At 52.2% G+C, this 14,405-nt stretch overlaps 1 protein-coding gene and 1 non-coding gene across 2 annotated transcripts in view; both read left to right on the forward strand.

The window, feature by feature from the left end:
- The window catches only part of UBAP2L (ubiquitin associated protein 2 like), a 16,913-nt gene extending 8,162 nt beyond the window's left edge, over positions 1–8,751 (forward strand). Inside the window, exons 6-15 of the mRNA XM_026864063.1 lie at positions 628–713; positions 1,172–1,343; positions 2,191–2,392; positions 3,646–3,923; positions 4,207–4,379; positions 5,473–5,662; positions 6,262–6,316; positions 6,761–6,935; positions 7,747–7,819; positions 8,509–8,751. Of these exons, the coding sequence (XP_026719864.1) occupies positions 628–713; positions 1,172–1,343; positions 2,191–2,392; positions 3,646–3,923; positions 4,207–4,379; positions 5,473–5,662; positions 6,262–6,316; positions 6,761–6,935; positions 7,747–7,819; positions 8,509–8,751 (1,647 nt within the window). The remainder of the gene's footprint in view (positions 1–627; positions 714–1,171; positions 1,344–2,190; positions 2,393–3,645; positions 3,924–4,206; positions 4,380–5,472; positions 5,663–6,261; positions 6,317–6,760; positions 6,936–7,746; positions 7,820–8,508) is intronic.
- Positions 8,752–10,023: 1,272 nt separating this feature from the next.
- On the forward strand, positions 10,024–10,158 carry LOC113488771. The gene has a single exon (XR_003399973.1). It is a non-coding gene; the product is annotated as a small nucleolar RNA SNORA58 (small nucleolar RNA).
- Positions 10,159–14,405: the final 4,247 nt, after the last annotated feature.

Below are 14,405 nucleotides of genomic sequence, written 5' to 3' on the forward strand. Positions count from 1 at the left end.
GGGGGGGGGGGGGGGCGCAGAGCAGAGGGGGAGAATCCCCCCCCTCCTTGCCCTGCTGCCCACCTGCTCTGGGTGCAGCCCAGCACACATGTGGCTTTCTGGGCTGCCAGCACCCATTGCTGGCTCACAGGCACCCACCAACCCTCCCAAATGCTTCTCCCTAGGGCTGCTCTCCAGCCACTCTTCCCCCTTTACCCTTCTAGTTGAATCAGATCATCCAGGTGAAGCCAGGATCATTGGAAGCTTAACTGTGGGTGTGAAGCTTTTTTCTTTGACTTCTCCAGCAATGCTTGCACCTACCTGTGCAGGGGGCTTTGCAGATCAGTGCTGCTTACCATCAGTTCAGAGCAGCTCTAGGGGATTTCTGGACTGGGGGAAATCTGTAGAAGGATTTGTGTTCTTTTTCCACTGGTACGCGAGTTGTGCGCTTGCACAAGCAGAAACACACGAAATAGAAGTTGATTCTGATGGGAGCCAAATGTTCGAGAAGTTTAAGTCTCAACACTTGAATTTCTTGAATCTTTCTATGGGTGTTTGTCTCCAACGGTTGTGTGTTTTATTTGGAGTCCTGAGATGCTGTTTTCACTTTTGGATTCTTTTTCTCTTTTTTTTTTTTTAATCTTTCAGCTGTCTGAGACAAAGATCTTCACTGCCTCCAATGTGTCTTCAGTGCCTCTGCCTGCCGAGAATGTGACAATCACAGCTGGACAGAGGTGATAGCCCATGGCAATGCTGTTTATTTGGAAGAAGTGACACGCAAGTCCCAGAGCTATTTGCCATCTCAGACTAAACTTTGCCAGCTGGCTAAAATGCCAGGAGCTCTGAATAAAATGAGATGGATTCAAATGGAAAAGTTAAGAGTTTCCGGGTCCTAGTCCTGGATTAGAGTTTTCCTAGGCTCTGCTGCTGGTTCTTCAGATTTGGGGGCATTTCGCTGTGTTAAATTAATGGAAGGCATGCTTGAAAGTAGAAGGCCATGCAGCATCTTGCTTGGTTTCTGTCCTTTTGAGGTTGCTACTGGCAGTTGTGAGTTAATGTTCCGCAGGCTCGTTCAATTTGTGAAGCTAAAAGCGTTAAGTTGTGAGTCTGGAAGTAGAATATCTCCGTAATGGAAGTGAGGGGGGTGCTGGCACTTGTGTTAACCTCTGGGTTATCTGCTTGCTTTACCCAGAATCGATCTTGCGGTCCTGCTAGGGAAGACACCCTCTTCTATGGAGAATGAGTCAACAAACCTGGAGTCATCCCAGGCTCCTTCCCTGGCCCAGCCGCTGGTGTTCAGCAATTCCAAGCAGAGCGCGATAGCTCAGCCGGCCTCTGGAAACTCTTTCTCTCACCACAGCATGGTAAGGAACTGCTGGGCCCTGCCAGTGGGCAGGTGGCTTCCCCAATGTTCTCTGTCTGCTTTTGGGCAACACAGGGGACACAGTTCTGTCACCTGCTCACTTCTAGGGGGTGGCAGAGTCCTCTGCGTGGGTGATTTGCCAGTCTGCTCTAAATATGGAGGCATAAAGTCTGTTGCTTAATTAGAAATAATTGGGATAATTCCTCCCCTGTTGCCCTTGTCAGACTTATGACACATGCTGCTTTCCTGCTTAGAGGAAAGGAGAAACTCTTGCAGTCCAGGGCTTGGAAATTCAAGAGTTTGAGAAGTGGAAGTGGATGGGAGTTTGGTGTGGGATGAAATGTTGGCATCTACTGACAGGTGAAGGAAGGAAGTGTTGAATCAGGCCTGTGCATGGACCTTGGCAGATGTTCCTTTGTGTAACTTCAATAAAAGAAATAAATTTTATGTACTTAGTGGTGGGAGAGGTCCAGAAGGATTTTCAAAACCGCCTTAACTGTAAAGCCAAGTTCTCCTGGTGGCTGTCTTTTTAGTGCAACTGAATGCATGTGAATAATTTAGTACATTTTTTAAGATCCTATCTGTTAACTTTCTTTATAAGCCTCCATGACACTGTAAAATGCCCTGGGTTGGGCAACAGAGAAAATGTACCTGCACTCACATGTGGTAAAAGCTGTGAGAGAAGTACAAGCTCTCCTTGCCAGAGGTGTCTGCATCTGGAGCACTAGTTAAGCTGAGGCACCCAGCGTACAGTGTGCTCAGGCTTATGTCAAGAGATATCTGTCCTCTGAGCCGAGTTCTAAGCTAGGAGAGATGTTGACTTTGTTCTTTTGTTGTTGAAATTGCAGGTGAGCATGCTGGGGAAAGGGTTTGGAGATGTCGGGGAGGCCAAAGGCAGCAGTACCACAGGTTCTCAGTTCCTGGAGCAGTTCAAGACAGCGCAGGCTCTGGCTCAGCTGGCTGCTCAGCACACCCAGCCTGCCGGGAGCACCACTGCTTCTTCCTGGGACATGCGATCCACTACGCAGACCTCGTCTCTCGTGCAGTATGGTAAGGAAAAGCAGCGGGGCTCCCCAAAGGGCACCATCTTCTCCCAGAACTGCAGAAACGTGCCACAAGCAGCGGCGTGAGGGATTGAGTGGAGGACCAGATCATGAGTTCACAACCAAGCCAACTGTGCTAGAGCAATTAAAAGAACTGTGGGTGCAAGTTTGTGAGAGTAAAAATGTAATAGTGCATGTGAGTCTGTCCCTGTTCCTTTTATACTTGGAGCAGTTGAATCCACCTGCCTCTCAGTCACTCCAGCCAGCTTCAGAGCCAGGGATCTGGTGTTCCCGAGACCCTCACAGAGTGCAGAACTAGTTCTGGTGTAAAGCTGTGTAGCAGAGAAGGGTCTGAAGGTGGGCACTTCTGGAGAATAGTTCCTGAATACCAGCACTTGTCAGTCTCATCTTGCTGCTGACCTGATGTTATCTTTTGAAGGAATGCAGTGCTGGTGTCTCTTTAATGCCAAGAAGTAACTCTACCTCTGAGCTGGCATGAGGGTATAAACAGTGATTAGGAGAGGCTCCTGCTTTTGAGATGAGATCCCAAGCCCTGCTGCAGTCGAATACTAGTGCCATTTCTTTCAGTTTGTGCATTTTATTTCTCACTATAGGGAAATGGCTCTGGTTCAAATCTAAACTGAAGAAAAATCAAGCCCTGTCCTAGTAACAGTCAGTGTTGGCAGCTCCTGATTTTTTCAGACAAGGAGCCACAGAGGAGAGTCGGAGAGATAGGAGTTGTTTTTTAATAAGCTGTGGTAAGGCTTAAGCGAAGGAGGAGGATGGTGCAGTCGTGCAAAGACCTGAGGGTGGGCAGCTGCAGGCAGTGGTGGTGTTTGGAGGATACCCAGTATTTGCAGGGGAAAGTGCAGACAATGAAATGCAGCGATGTTGGCAGAGAGGTGGAAGGAGGAGGCATTGTCAGGCCTGTGCAGGACTCTTGACATGCAGTGCCTCCATGTAAGGGACTCCGAAGTCCAGCTTTTCTTGGAGGCTGGAGGATTTCACTCTGCAAGCTCACTTTGTCCTTAGAGATGGCAGAAGGAGCTGAGGGAAGAGGGGCTTAAAAGGCTCAGCACTGATGGTGGTGAGAGGCCAAGGTTGGGAGTGGAGATGTTGAGATTCTCTCCTCTGATATTAACAGGCTCCAGGAGGAGTCATATTGTGAAAAGACTTTCTTTTCCTTGATGCTAAGAACTGTCAGAACTTGATTTAGTGAAGGAGACAAATCCTGCTAACTCAGCTCTCTCTCCCCGGTAGATCTCAAGAACCCAACAGATTCTTCTGTGCATAGTCCCTTCACCAAGCGTCAGGCCTTCACGTCAACTTCAACCATGATAGAAGTGTTCATGCAGGAGAAACAGACTGTGGTGACTGCCTCTGCAACTGTGCCGGCACCCTCTTCCTCACCGCTGCCCAGCAAAACCAATCCTGTTCCCCAGATGTCCCCAGGGTCCTCGGATAACCAGTCCTCCAGCCCCCAGCCTGCACAGCAGAAGCTGAAGCAACAAAAGAAAAAAGCATCGTTAACATCAAAGGTGCGGCTCGATGGTGGGGAAGGAGGATGGTGAGGAAGGAGGCGTTGTATTGTGTTAGAGCTGCAGAAAAATCTGTTTGGGCTGGTGAGGGGAAGGGCTGGGCTTGGTCTTCCTGCTGTTAGAGTTGGGTGTTTGTGGGGGTGACAGAGAAAAGCCTGCCTGGGTTGAACAGTGTAACTCTGAGGATGCAAGCCAGTATTTGCTGGGACATGTGGACACTGAAGTCATTTTCTGTGTAGATCCCAGGGAGTGATTGACCCTTTCTCTTGCTCCTCCCCTGCAGATTCCTGCGCTTGCAGTGGAAATGCCTGGCTCGGCGGATATCTCAGGGCTAAACCTGCAGTTTGGGGCGTTACAGTTTGGTTCGGAGCCTGTTCTCGCGGAGTACGAATCGACGCCCACAACAAGTGCCGCCGTTAGCCAGGCTCAAAGCAGCCTGTACACCAGCACGGCTAGGTGAGGAGCAGGGCTGAGGGAGGGAACAGTTAATCCAAGAAGGTGGCTTTGGAAGGGAGCTGGTCCCGTGAACTTTAGTTACGCTGCATACTAGTAGACCCTTTCTGACTGTGCCGTGGTCATAAAGGGGGGACAACGTATGCAACAGCAAAGTGTAAGTTGCCAGCAGATTCATTCAGGCAGCTCTGACTGATTGGCCTGTGGTACTTATACAGAAAGCATAGAATCAAAGAATCACCTCAGTTGGAAAAGCCCCTGAAGCTCCTCCAGCCCAACCATGACCTCCCCCTGACCCTTCCCAACTCCCCCAGATCCCTCAGCGCTGGCTCAGCCCGACTCTTCAACCCCTCCAGGGATCCCGGGGACTCCCCCCTGCCCTGGGCAGCCCATTCCAACGCCCAACAGCCCCTTCTGCACAGAAATCCTTCCTCAGAGCCAGCCTGACCCTGCCCTGGGCAGCTTGAGGCCATTCCCTCGGGGCCTGGCGCTGGGGCCTTGGCTCCAGAGACTCATCTCCCCTCTCTGCCCCCTCCTGGCAGGGAGTTGCAGAGGGCCAGGAGGTCTCCCCTCAGCCTCCTCCGAGGCAAGCAGACGCTTCCCGCTGCTGTTAAACTGCGTTACTGGAAATGCAGGAGGGGAATCCCCAGTGCAACTGCTCCTTGTCTTTGGGGAACAGATTCTGCAGGGTTTATCCTGCTTTTTCCTGGCAAACGGATGCAATGGAGTAGGTGTATCTACAGTGATGGCACCTTGCCAGTGCCAAGTGTCTGTGTGTCCTGTTGGGCTGACCCTTAGTATCTGCCCAGTCCCTTGAGCAGTGGCAGCTCGTGAAGTGTCACCCAGAGCCCAGCAGTGCGTGAGGAAAGGCTGTGGCAGGTGCCAACACCCTCCCGGGGTCAGCCCAGCCTTTGCCTGGGTACATTTCTCTCCTTGCTTTGCTCAGCTGCTTTGTGTGGTGCCTTTATGCTGATGCTTGGGGCTGTTTTATTTTGAAGATGTGAAACAAAGAGCCTCCAGTCTGGGTCGGCAGCTTACAGCAGGGATGTTTTGGAGGAAAACATCAACTCCTTTTCTTTTTTTTTATCCTTTGTAGCGAATCTTCATCCACAATTTCGTCCAATCAAAGCCAGGAGTCTGGTTACCAGAGCGGCACAATACAGACAGCAACATTTACCTCCCAGAACAGCGCTCAGGGACCACTGTACGAACAGAGATCCACCCAGACGAGGCGATACCCAAATTCAATCTCCTCCTCGCCCCAGAAAGATCTGACCCAGGCCAAGGTAGGGAAATAGCACCCTTTGTGCTGAGTAAGCACAGTGTGTGAAGCACTGTCTCGTGAGAAAGCTAAGTGGTTTACCAAGTGTTTCTGTGATCCTCCAACCTCACCACGTGGCTTGTGGACTCTTGGGAGAGCTTTGTTCTGGCTGCTACCAGAGCTTTTAGTTATGCTGCTTACCTGGGGCCGGGCCAGTGGGGTTAACTGCGGTTAAGTTGATTGCAGGCCATGTGTCCTGTCACGCATAATTACCCTCTGCCGAGTGGCATTCGGGCAAAGGGTTTAGCGTTGTCTTAGGGATTCGATTCTTGCTGCGCGCCAAGTTCAGTGACACCAGTTTTGACTAACGAGCTTGGGTTGAGGATGGTGAGCCAGTCTTGACCACCAGCAGCAGAGAAACTTCTTGCACTGTTTCCTCCAGCACACGTGTGGGGGTCGTGCTGGCACTGGGCTTGGCTGAGCTCCTGACAAGCCTGGTGATCTGTGCTGGTAGCACGACTTTTCCACAACTGAGGAGGGGGTGTGGGAGGGGGCTGACAGTAGATCTGTCTCTGGAAATGAGCAGCTGTAATGCCCAGTATTCATTTTACTCTTTTTCCTCAGAATGGTTTCAGTTCTGTACAACCCACGCCGTTACAAACCACGCAGGCCGTTGAAGGTAAGAGTCTGTCAGTGCAGTGGGTGTCCTGAGTCTCTTGTACTGCTTGTATTTGCTTTGGATGAAAAGCTTTATCTGTGCTAATAGCAAGTCCTTTCCCTGGTGGACCAATTGCTGCCACTGAGATTATTTGCTTGCCTTGGAACATTCAGTTTTCTGCTGAGGGATCCATGAGATTCTTGATGAGTCACTCCCTGATGACAATAATTTACTCTGATTTGTTTGTGAAAGTCACCTTATCTATAGGCCTTGAAGCTCTTTGGAGAGCCAGTGTCAGCCACTGTTGGAGTAAAGCGAGACGTAGAACACAATCATGCTGCCATAAATGTGTAACTTGGTTGGCAGCAGCGGGGGAAGCCCCGGACCTCCCTGTTGATCCTCACCACTGAATCGCCCTCCGTGAGCTGCCGGTAGCTGCCCCTAACCCAAAGCTTTTGTCCACAGGTGCTACAGGCCCCGCAGTGAAATCTGATTCCCCCTCTGCTCCCAGTATCACGCCTCTCAATGATGGGGTGTCTGCCTCGTCCTTGCTGACGACAGCCAGCCAACATTCGACAGCTCTGAGCAGCCTGAGCCACAGTGAGGAACTCCCCAGTACGACCACCGCCCAGCTCAGCAGGTGAGGAGAAAGAAAAGCAGAACTAGAAACAGGGATCTGCAGTGCATATCAAAGTCTGTATCACGCTCTGAAAGGACATTGTATAGAGGTTGGTGCTGGTCTCTTCTCACAGGGTTTTAGCAATAGAACAAGAGGGAAGGGCTTTAAACTGCAACAGGGGAGGTTGAGACTGGACATGAGGAAATTTAGACTGGACATTAAGACATACTGGGCCAAATCCTCCCTGTGGGGTGGGCTGGCTACAGCAGCAGAGCTGGGTCCAGTGACACCAGCTGAGGCTTTATGGAAAGAGATGCTGGATCTGTAGTTTACTATTTGGTGGGGTTTTTTTTCTTTTTAAATAACTGGGCTGCCTAAGACCTACCTATTAAAAACAGCTACAGTTTCTATGCTGTTAAGAGTAAGTCTCCCAACAATTTCACAAGCTAGCAATACAAGATAGGTATTGAAGAGATCGATGTAAGGATCCTTTCTGTTATGCAAAGGATGATTTTTTCCTCTCCAGTTATTTGAGCTAACCTCCACAGAAAGTGGTCAGAGTGGAACAGGCTGCCCAGGGAGAGGGGATTCCCCATCCCTGGGGGTGTTTCAGGGCCGTTGGGATGAGCTGTGGAGGGATGTGGGGTAGGGGAGAGCTTTGTAGAGTCAGACTGAGGGTTGGACTCGCTGATCCTGAGGGGCTTTTCCAACCTGAATGATTCTGTGTTTCCCTGACTCATCCCATCTGAGTAGATGGGGAATGGGATCTGGCCTGGTGCTCCCGATGGTGACTCGCACACCTCGGCTTGACAACCTTTTATTCCTCCTGCAGTACATTACCCACCCAGCAGAACAGTCTGTCCTCATCCACATCTTCTGGGCGAACGTCAACTTCAACTCTTCTGGTGAGTCTGGGTGTGCTCGAGCGCTCTGTACCCCTGTTCCAGCACGGCTGGGAGCCCTCCAGCCTGCCCCACCTCAGCTGCGTGGCCAGCAGGGCCTGCAGTTCTGACAGGAGCTGTCGGGCTGCTGGTTGTTGTGCTGCAGTTTGGGTGTTGTGTGGAGAGAGGACAGAGGGTTCTGTCACAACTGTGCACCTCTGGCTTGGTGTTTGACACCTTGCCTGTTCTAGATATAGCGGTGGCTTCTTTTGGGCCTGTAGCTGCCCTTGAAAGCGCTGCTGGATGTTGGGGCAAACTGGTAGCTGATGGAGTGGCCCTGTTCAGACGTGTGTATACTGCTGGAGCTCCTGCAGTACAGACTCCCTGGGTGTTGGCTTCTGCAGCAGAATAAATCTCCCTGCCGCAAGCGCGGCGTTCAGCCCTGCTTCTCCCAGCAGACAGACGTGTTGGGACACAGCCACGCAAGAGGCTTGGAAGCATTAGGGGTTGGCTGCTATCAGGACTTTGGACTTGAGCCAGATGCAAAGCAGGTTTCTTTGTAGCCTGCAGCGGCCGAGTTCATTGCAGGCTCTCGGGAACGTCCGGGTGCAGATGGACCCACGCAATATTTTCTGCGTAGGCAGCATCCTGCAGTATTTCTGCGCTCGGTTACATCTGCCTGGTCCCCTAACTCTCTTCCCTTCCTTCCCTAGCACACAAGTGTGGAGAGTGAAGCAAGCCTCCATTCTTCTGCTAGCACTTTCTCCACCTCCTCCAGCACAGTGTCAGCCGCCCCACCAGTCGTAAGTGTTTCATCCAGTCTCAGCAGCGTCAGCAGCCTGGGCCTCAGCCTCAGCAGTAACTCCACGGTGACGGCCTCGACTCGCAGCTCCGTTGCAACAACATCAGGTACTTTCCTGGGTACTGCTAAACAGGAGGAGGGTGTTGGGGGCTAAGAGAGGCAGCTTCTGCTCTTTGCTTCACTGCGGAACTTTTCCTTTCTCTTCTTTTCTCAGGAAAAGCCCCTCCCAATCTCCCTCCTGGAGTCCCACCGTTGTTGCCTAATCCATACATCATGGCTCCAGGGTTGCTACATGCCTATCCGGTGAGTGGGGTGTCCTGTCATGCCACTAGATCCCTCCTAGCTCTGTCTTCAGCTAGCAGGGAGGGGTGGAGTCTAGTGAAGGGACCAAAAGCTGTAACATCAGCCCAGCAGGACTGCTTTGGATGGGAAGAATTTGGACCTGCTGTTTTCCATAAAACAGTAGCAGAGGAAATCCACGTGCCTGTGGGGCACATCTGTCATTCTGGTCACCCCAGAGCAGATTCTGTCTGCCTGTTCTCCACAGCCTCCCCAAGCTTTGGGGAGCAACAGCCCTTGCTCAGAGCACAGCTCGTGAAAGTGCAGAGCTGGATTAGCTGGTCTGACAGAGGCCAAACAGAACGTGGGTGGTGACTGCCACAGTCTAGGGGTGTGTCACAGCACTCTTCTGAAGGTGAGGGCAGATGTCAGTGTTGAAATAATTTCTAGAGGAAAATTGAGTGCCTTTTAGTGGTCTGGATCGGTGGTGCTAGACACTGGTGCTCACTCTTTGTTTCAGCAGCTGATAAAAACAACTCTTGGCAGTGTCAAGTCTTGCGGTAGCAACCGCTGGCTGCCTGTGCCGAGGTTATTGTGTAGCCTCTGATTGTCTGCTGCTGGCTTTCTCTCACATTTATCTAAATGTTTAATCTAAAAATAGGCAAGTGTCTTTAGTCTGTGTCCCTGACATCATCTCCTCTTTTTCTAGCCACAGGTGTATGGATATGATGACTTGCAGATGCTCCAGACGAGATTCCCGTTGGTGAGTACCGAGGGCTGCCGGGGGCCCGCGGGTGCCTGCTGCGGGCGTCGGACAGGGCAGGTGCTGAGGCTGTCCTGGAGAGCTGGAAAACAGGCTGCTGGCTGATGCACCTCCTCGTGGCAACAGTGAGGAGTCATCCATTGCTCCCTTGCGCCTGGGGAGTTGGGAGCGCTAGTTATTCAGACAGTGGCATTAATGGTGGGGCTAAGGAATGTGAGAGCTACAGCAGAGCTGTTTTGCCCTGCAGTGGTGTTGGCGACCTGTTGGAGACACCTGTGATCCTTGAAAGAGGCAGTGACTAAATACTTTTTTGAGAATGGGTTTTATTTAGCGATATGACGTGTCCCTTGTGTTGTGGAGGGGAAAGTCCAGGCAGTTTAAGGACTGCATACCAGTAGACCTTATCTGGTTCTTCTCATAGCCAGGTGAGGGGGATGGTGCATGCTACAAAAACCTGGGGTTGCTGTAGGCTGTGATCAGCCGCGGCGTGGCTGGTTGAACTGCAATACTCCAACATACCTGTGGCTGCAGCCTAGAAATTCCTCTTTTTCTCAAAGGGTGCTGCTTTAGATCTTTGGACAGAGCTCATAAAACTACTTCTCCCTTTTGTTTTTATCCTTCAGGATTACTACAGCATCCCATTCCCTACACCCACCACCCCGCTGACTGGAAGAGATGGCAGCCTGAGCAGCAATCCGTACTCTGGTAGGGAAAAAACCCGCTCTGACTGCATATCTCATCAGGTGTTTGTGCTGCTGCTTACCAGTTTCCTGTGCTGGAACTACGTCTGCACCAGCCTTTGGTCTGGGGAATGTTTCTCAGCAGCTAAATTCTTCCCTTTGATCGTCTGGTGGTGCTGAGGCGTGTTAGCAGGAAGATGTGGACAAGCAGGAGTTGATGTCGCAGTTGGAAGAGGAGTGAGGAAGGGCTGAAAGAATCTGTGAGGCGTAAAACTGCTCAGGTCGTGGTGAGGCAGGGGTTAAGCAGTGCTTTTCAAGCACTTTAAAAATGCAAAGAAACACAAAATCTGGAGAAATTGTTTCTTATCTATGTGACAACCTCATGGAGAAAGAAAACAGGGAGTTTAGGACCTGTCAAATTGAAACCAAATTCCCAGTGAGTGGCTTATCTCTCCCTGACCTTGGTAGGTGTGTTTACTCACACTGCTGATTCGCAGTGGTCATCGGTGTGCTGAGCTTTCACGTGCTTTAGGAATTGTTGCATTTTGTAGATTGCTCTTTCTTTTTTTTCCAGCACCACTTCTCTGCTTCAGCAGGAGCTTGTTTGTGCAGAACTGCTTTTGCCTGGCACGCCAAGGCTGAAATCCCAAGCTCAGAGTGCAGCACTGCTGCATGCCTAATTTGCCAAGTTAACATCGGCCATAATTAATGTTTGTGGCTATCCTGGACCCACTTGTGAGCTGGGGCAGCACTGAGAAAACTCACTGGCTTACTGTGTGAGCTCTGAATAGAGAGAGTGTTTGCATGGAAGTGCCAAGCAGGTGCTCAGAAAGAGCTGCAAAAGGAGCTTCCCCGAGCCCTGCAGCCAAACCCTTGCAGTGCCCAGGCTGGGGAGAGAGAGGAAGCGATGTCTGATGTCTGAGTGCTCTCTGCGAGCTCCTGGGCCTCTGCAGCAGCATTTGATTCCCTGCCCCAAGGAGAGAGAGGGGAGGTGTGAGCCCTGCTGTAAAAAGGGGCCATTCACACATCCTCAACTGGAAGATATTTGACTCTCTTCTTCAATGCGGAGCTGTTGGCCAATAGGACAGGGCCCCCAGGCTGCTTCTTTGGCCTGGGGCCTGGCTCTGGAGGGACTCGAGTTGTGTTCTGACCTGCTGATGCTTAGAGGGGCTCAGGGAGAGCTCTGGCATCTGCTGGGGGGGGCACTCAGCGAGAGCTCTGGCATCTGGGCTCTGTTGCTGTGCAGGCAGTGGCAGGTTAATCCAGCGCCAGACCGTAGTCTGACATCATGTAGTTTAGCTGCTGTGGGTTTCCCTTCCCCTCTGAAGTCTTCTTCTGAAATGAGGAGAGCAATTAACAGCTTAGCCCTTATCAGTGTGCAAGGGCCTGAGGGCTTGGGAGAGCTGCAGCCTTTAGGAGGGGGGTTGATTGAAGTCACCCTTGATCAAAAGACTGGGTGACCTTTGGACTGAGCTCGAATGGGCCAGAATTTGACATTGTCTGTTCTTCAGGCCCCTTTCATCTCCAGTGTATGAGGAGCTCTGAGGGAACGGGGGTGGGGTTCAGTCTGGAGAAGAGGAGGCTGAGGGGAGACCTCCTGGCCCTCTGCAACTCCCTGCCAGGAGGGGGCAGAGAGGGGGGATGAGTCTCTGGAGCCAAGGCCCCAGCGCCAGGCCCCGAGGGAATGGCCTCAAGCTGCCCAGGGCAGGGTCAGGCTGGCTCTGAGGAAGGATTTCTGTGCAGAAGGGGCTGTTGGGCGTTGGAATGGGCTGCCCAGGGCAGGGGGGAGTCCCCGGGATCCCTGGGGGGGTTGAAGAGTCGGGCTGAGCCAGCGCTGAGGGATCTGGGGGAGGTTCGTGGTTGGGCTGGAGGAGCTTTAGGGTCTCTTCCAACTGAGATGATTCTCTGATTCCAGGTGACTTAACAAAATTTGGCCGAGGTGATGCCTCTTCCCCTGCTCCTGCAACGACTTTGGCCCAACCTCAGCAGAGCCAGACCCAGACTCACCACACCACGCAGCAGACGTTCCTGAACCCAGCGCTGCCTCCGGGCTACAGTTACACCAGTCTGCCGTACTACACAGGGGTACCAGGGCTCCCCAGCACCTTCCAATACGGGCCCGCCGTGTTCCCTGTGAGTGTCCCAGCAGCAGGGTGTGGGGCTGGGGCAACGCAGCGAAGCCTCTTCCTTACTCTGCTCCTCTTCTTTCTGTAGGTTGCTCCTACCTCTTCCAAGCAGCATGGTGTGAATGTCAGCGTCAACGCATCAGCAACCCCTTTTCAGCAGCCCAGCGGCTACGGCTCTCACGGATACAGCACTGGTAAGAGACCTGACACCACCTTTCTCAGCACCAGTTACTGACAGTGGCAGGGCTTGTTCACAGCCTCGCTGGCCGTGTAAGGGGACTTCTGACTTACTGCCCCCACGGGAAGGAAGGAGATTGTCCATGGTGCAACTTGCAGGTTGTTAGATTCTCCTCGGAAAGGCCCAGGTTTGTTCTGCAGCCAGGTCTGGAGCGGTTTGAGGAGCACAGGGCCTTCACGCCCTCCTCTGTGCCCAGCAGTCGGATGGTTGGTGCCTTGGACTCACATCAGAGAGCTTAAGCTGCTCACTTGTTTGTTGGGAGCTGCTTTTCTGCCTCTACATGATCAATAAAACAATTATTCCAGATTTGAGCCTGGGAATTTGTTTGACTCCGGTGTTTGGTGGGCATGTGCTTTCTAGAGAAGTGTCTTTGATTCAAAGGTGCAGGAAGGTTGTGAACCTGCCGCTTGTCTCAGTACTGGGTTTTGCTGGTTAATGTCTGGCTGACTTAGAGGGCCTGCCTTTGAGTCCTTCCAGTCTTTAAATTCCTGTTGTGCCTTTTTTTTTTTTACTACATTAGAGCCCTTCAAGACACTATTTTCTCTTTGCAAAGATACATTAGGCTCTGTACCAGCTCACCCAGTACTGAGTTTTTCAAACCTCTTTCATTTCAATGCTTTTTTCAGGCCTTAAATGATTGTTGAGGCTTTCCTCTGTACCACCACCTCTTAGGAACGAACGTGGCCTGTGTGCCAGTGTCACCAGTCATTGCACCACCCAGTCCAGCCCGCAGCTGAGCCGCCTTTACGTGCAATTGCCAGTTTTATATCCACGGAGCTCTGGCTGTCCTTCTACCATGTCACGCTGGGAGTTTTTTTCCTTGTCTGCCTACTGCATCCTCCCAGCAGCTCTTCTCAGAGTTGCTATTTTTTGAGCTCTTCAAGAACGTGTGTTTCTCTGGGTGGCTGCAGGCCTCTAAATTTGTTTCTGGAGCTGTTCAGAAATGGCTCGTGGTCAGAGCAAAAGAACTTTGCAGCTTGACCCTCCTCTCTCGGGTGATGTCTGTCTCCAAACCTTACCTGGCTGCCAGGCGTTGGCTCCTGGCTCCTGCTGAGCCAGTGGCTGCTGCCTAACACTGGCTTGCTTTTGCTTCTCCCCAGGTGTATCTGTGACATCCAGTAACACAGGAGTGCCGGACATCTCGGGCTCTGTCTACTCTAAAACTCAGGTCAGTGTCTGGGGTGTGCTCCAGGCAGATGCCGCTTTGCTGGGTAGCAGAAGCCCAGCTCTGAGACAGCCTCCCTGGGCAGTGAGGCTTCTTCCACTTGGAGCAGCCAGCCAGGGAGAAGTGAAATGCTCGACCTTTCCCAGCTTAGAGCAACGCAGAGCTCAGAAAGCCGTAGGCAGAGACTTTGTCCATTCCCTGCACCGCCCACTGACTCCCAGACTTAGAGCTGGGTCGGGGCACGCTGCCAGCTCCCAGGCTCCCAGCCCTTACTCTGCCCTTGGTGTCTCCTCCTCAGCAATCCTTCGAGAAGCAGGGATTTCACACTGGAACCCCGGCAGCCTCCTTCAACCTGCCTTCAGCGCTGGGCAGCGGCGGCCCCATCAACCCTGCTACGGCAGCGGCGTACCCCCCCACCCCCTTCATGCACATCCTGACCCCGCATCAGCAGCCCCACTCGCAGATCCTGCACCACCACCTGCAGCAGGATGGGCAGGTAAGCAACCCCCCTCGCCCCCCCGGCCCTTGCTGGGGTATTTTCTAGGGCTCTCGCTAAC

This window comes from Athene cunicularia (assembly GCF_003259725.1).
Source record: "Athene cunicularia isolate RWA chromosome 25 unlocalized genomic scaffold, athCun1 chr25_part2, whole genome shotgun sequence".
Classification (NCBI taxonomy): Eukaryota; Metazoa; Chordata; class Aves; order Strigiformes; family Strigidae; genus Athene; species Athene cunicularia.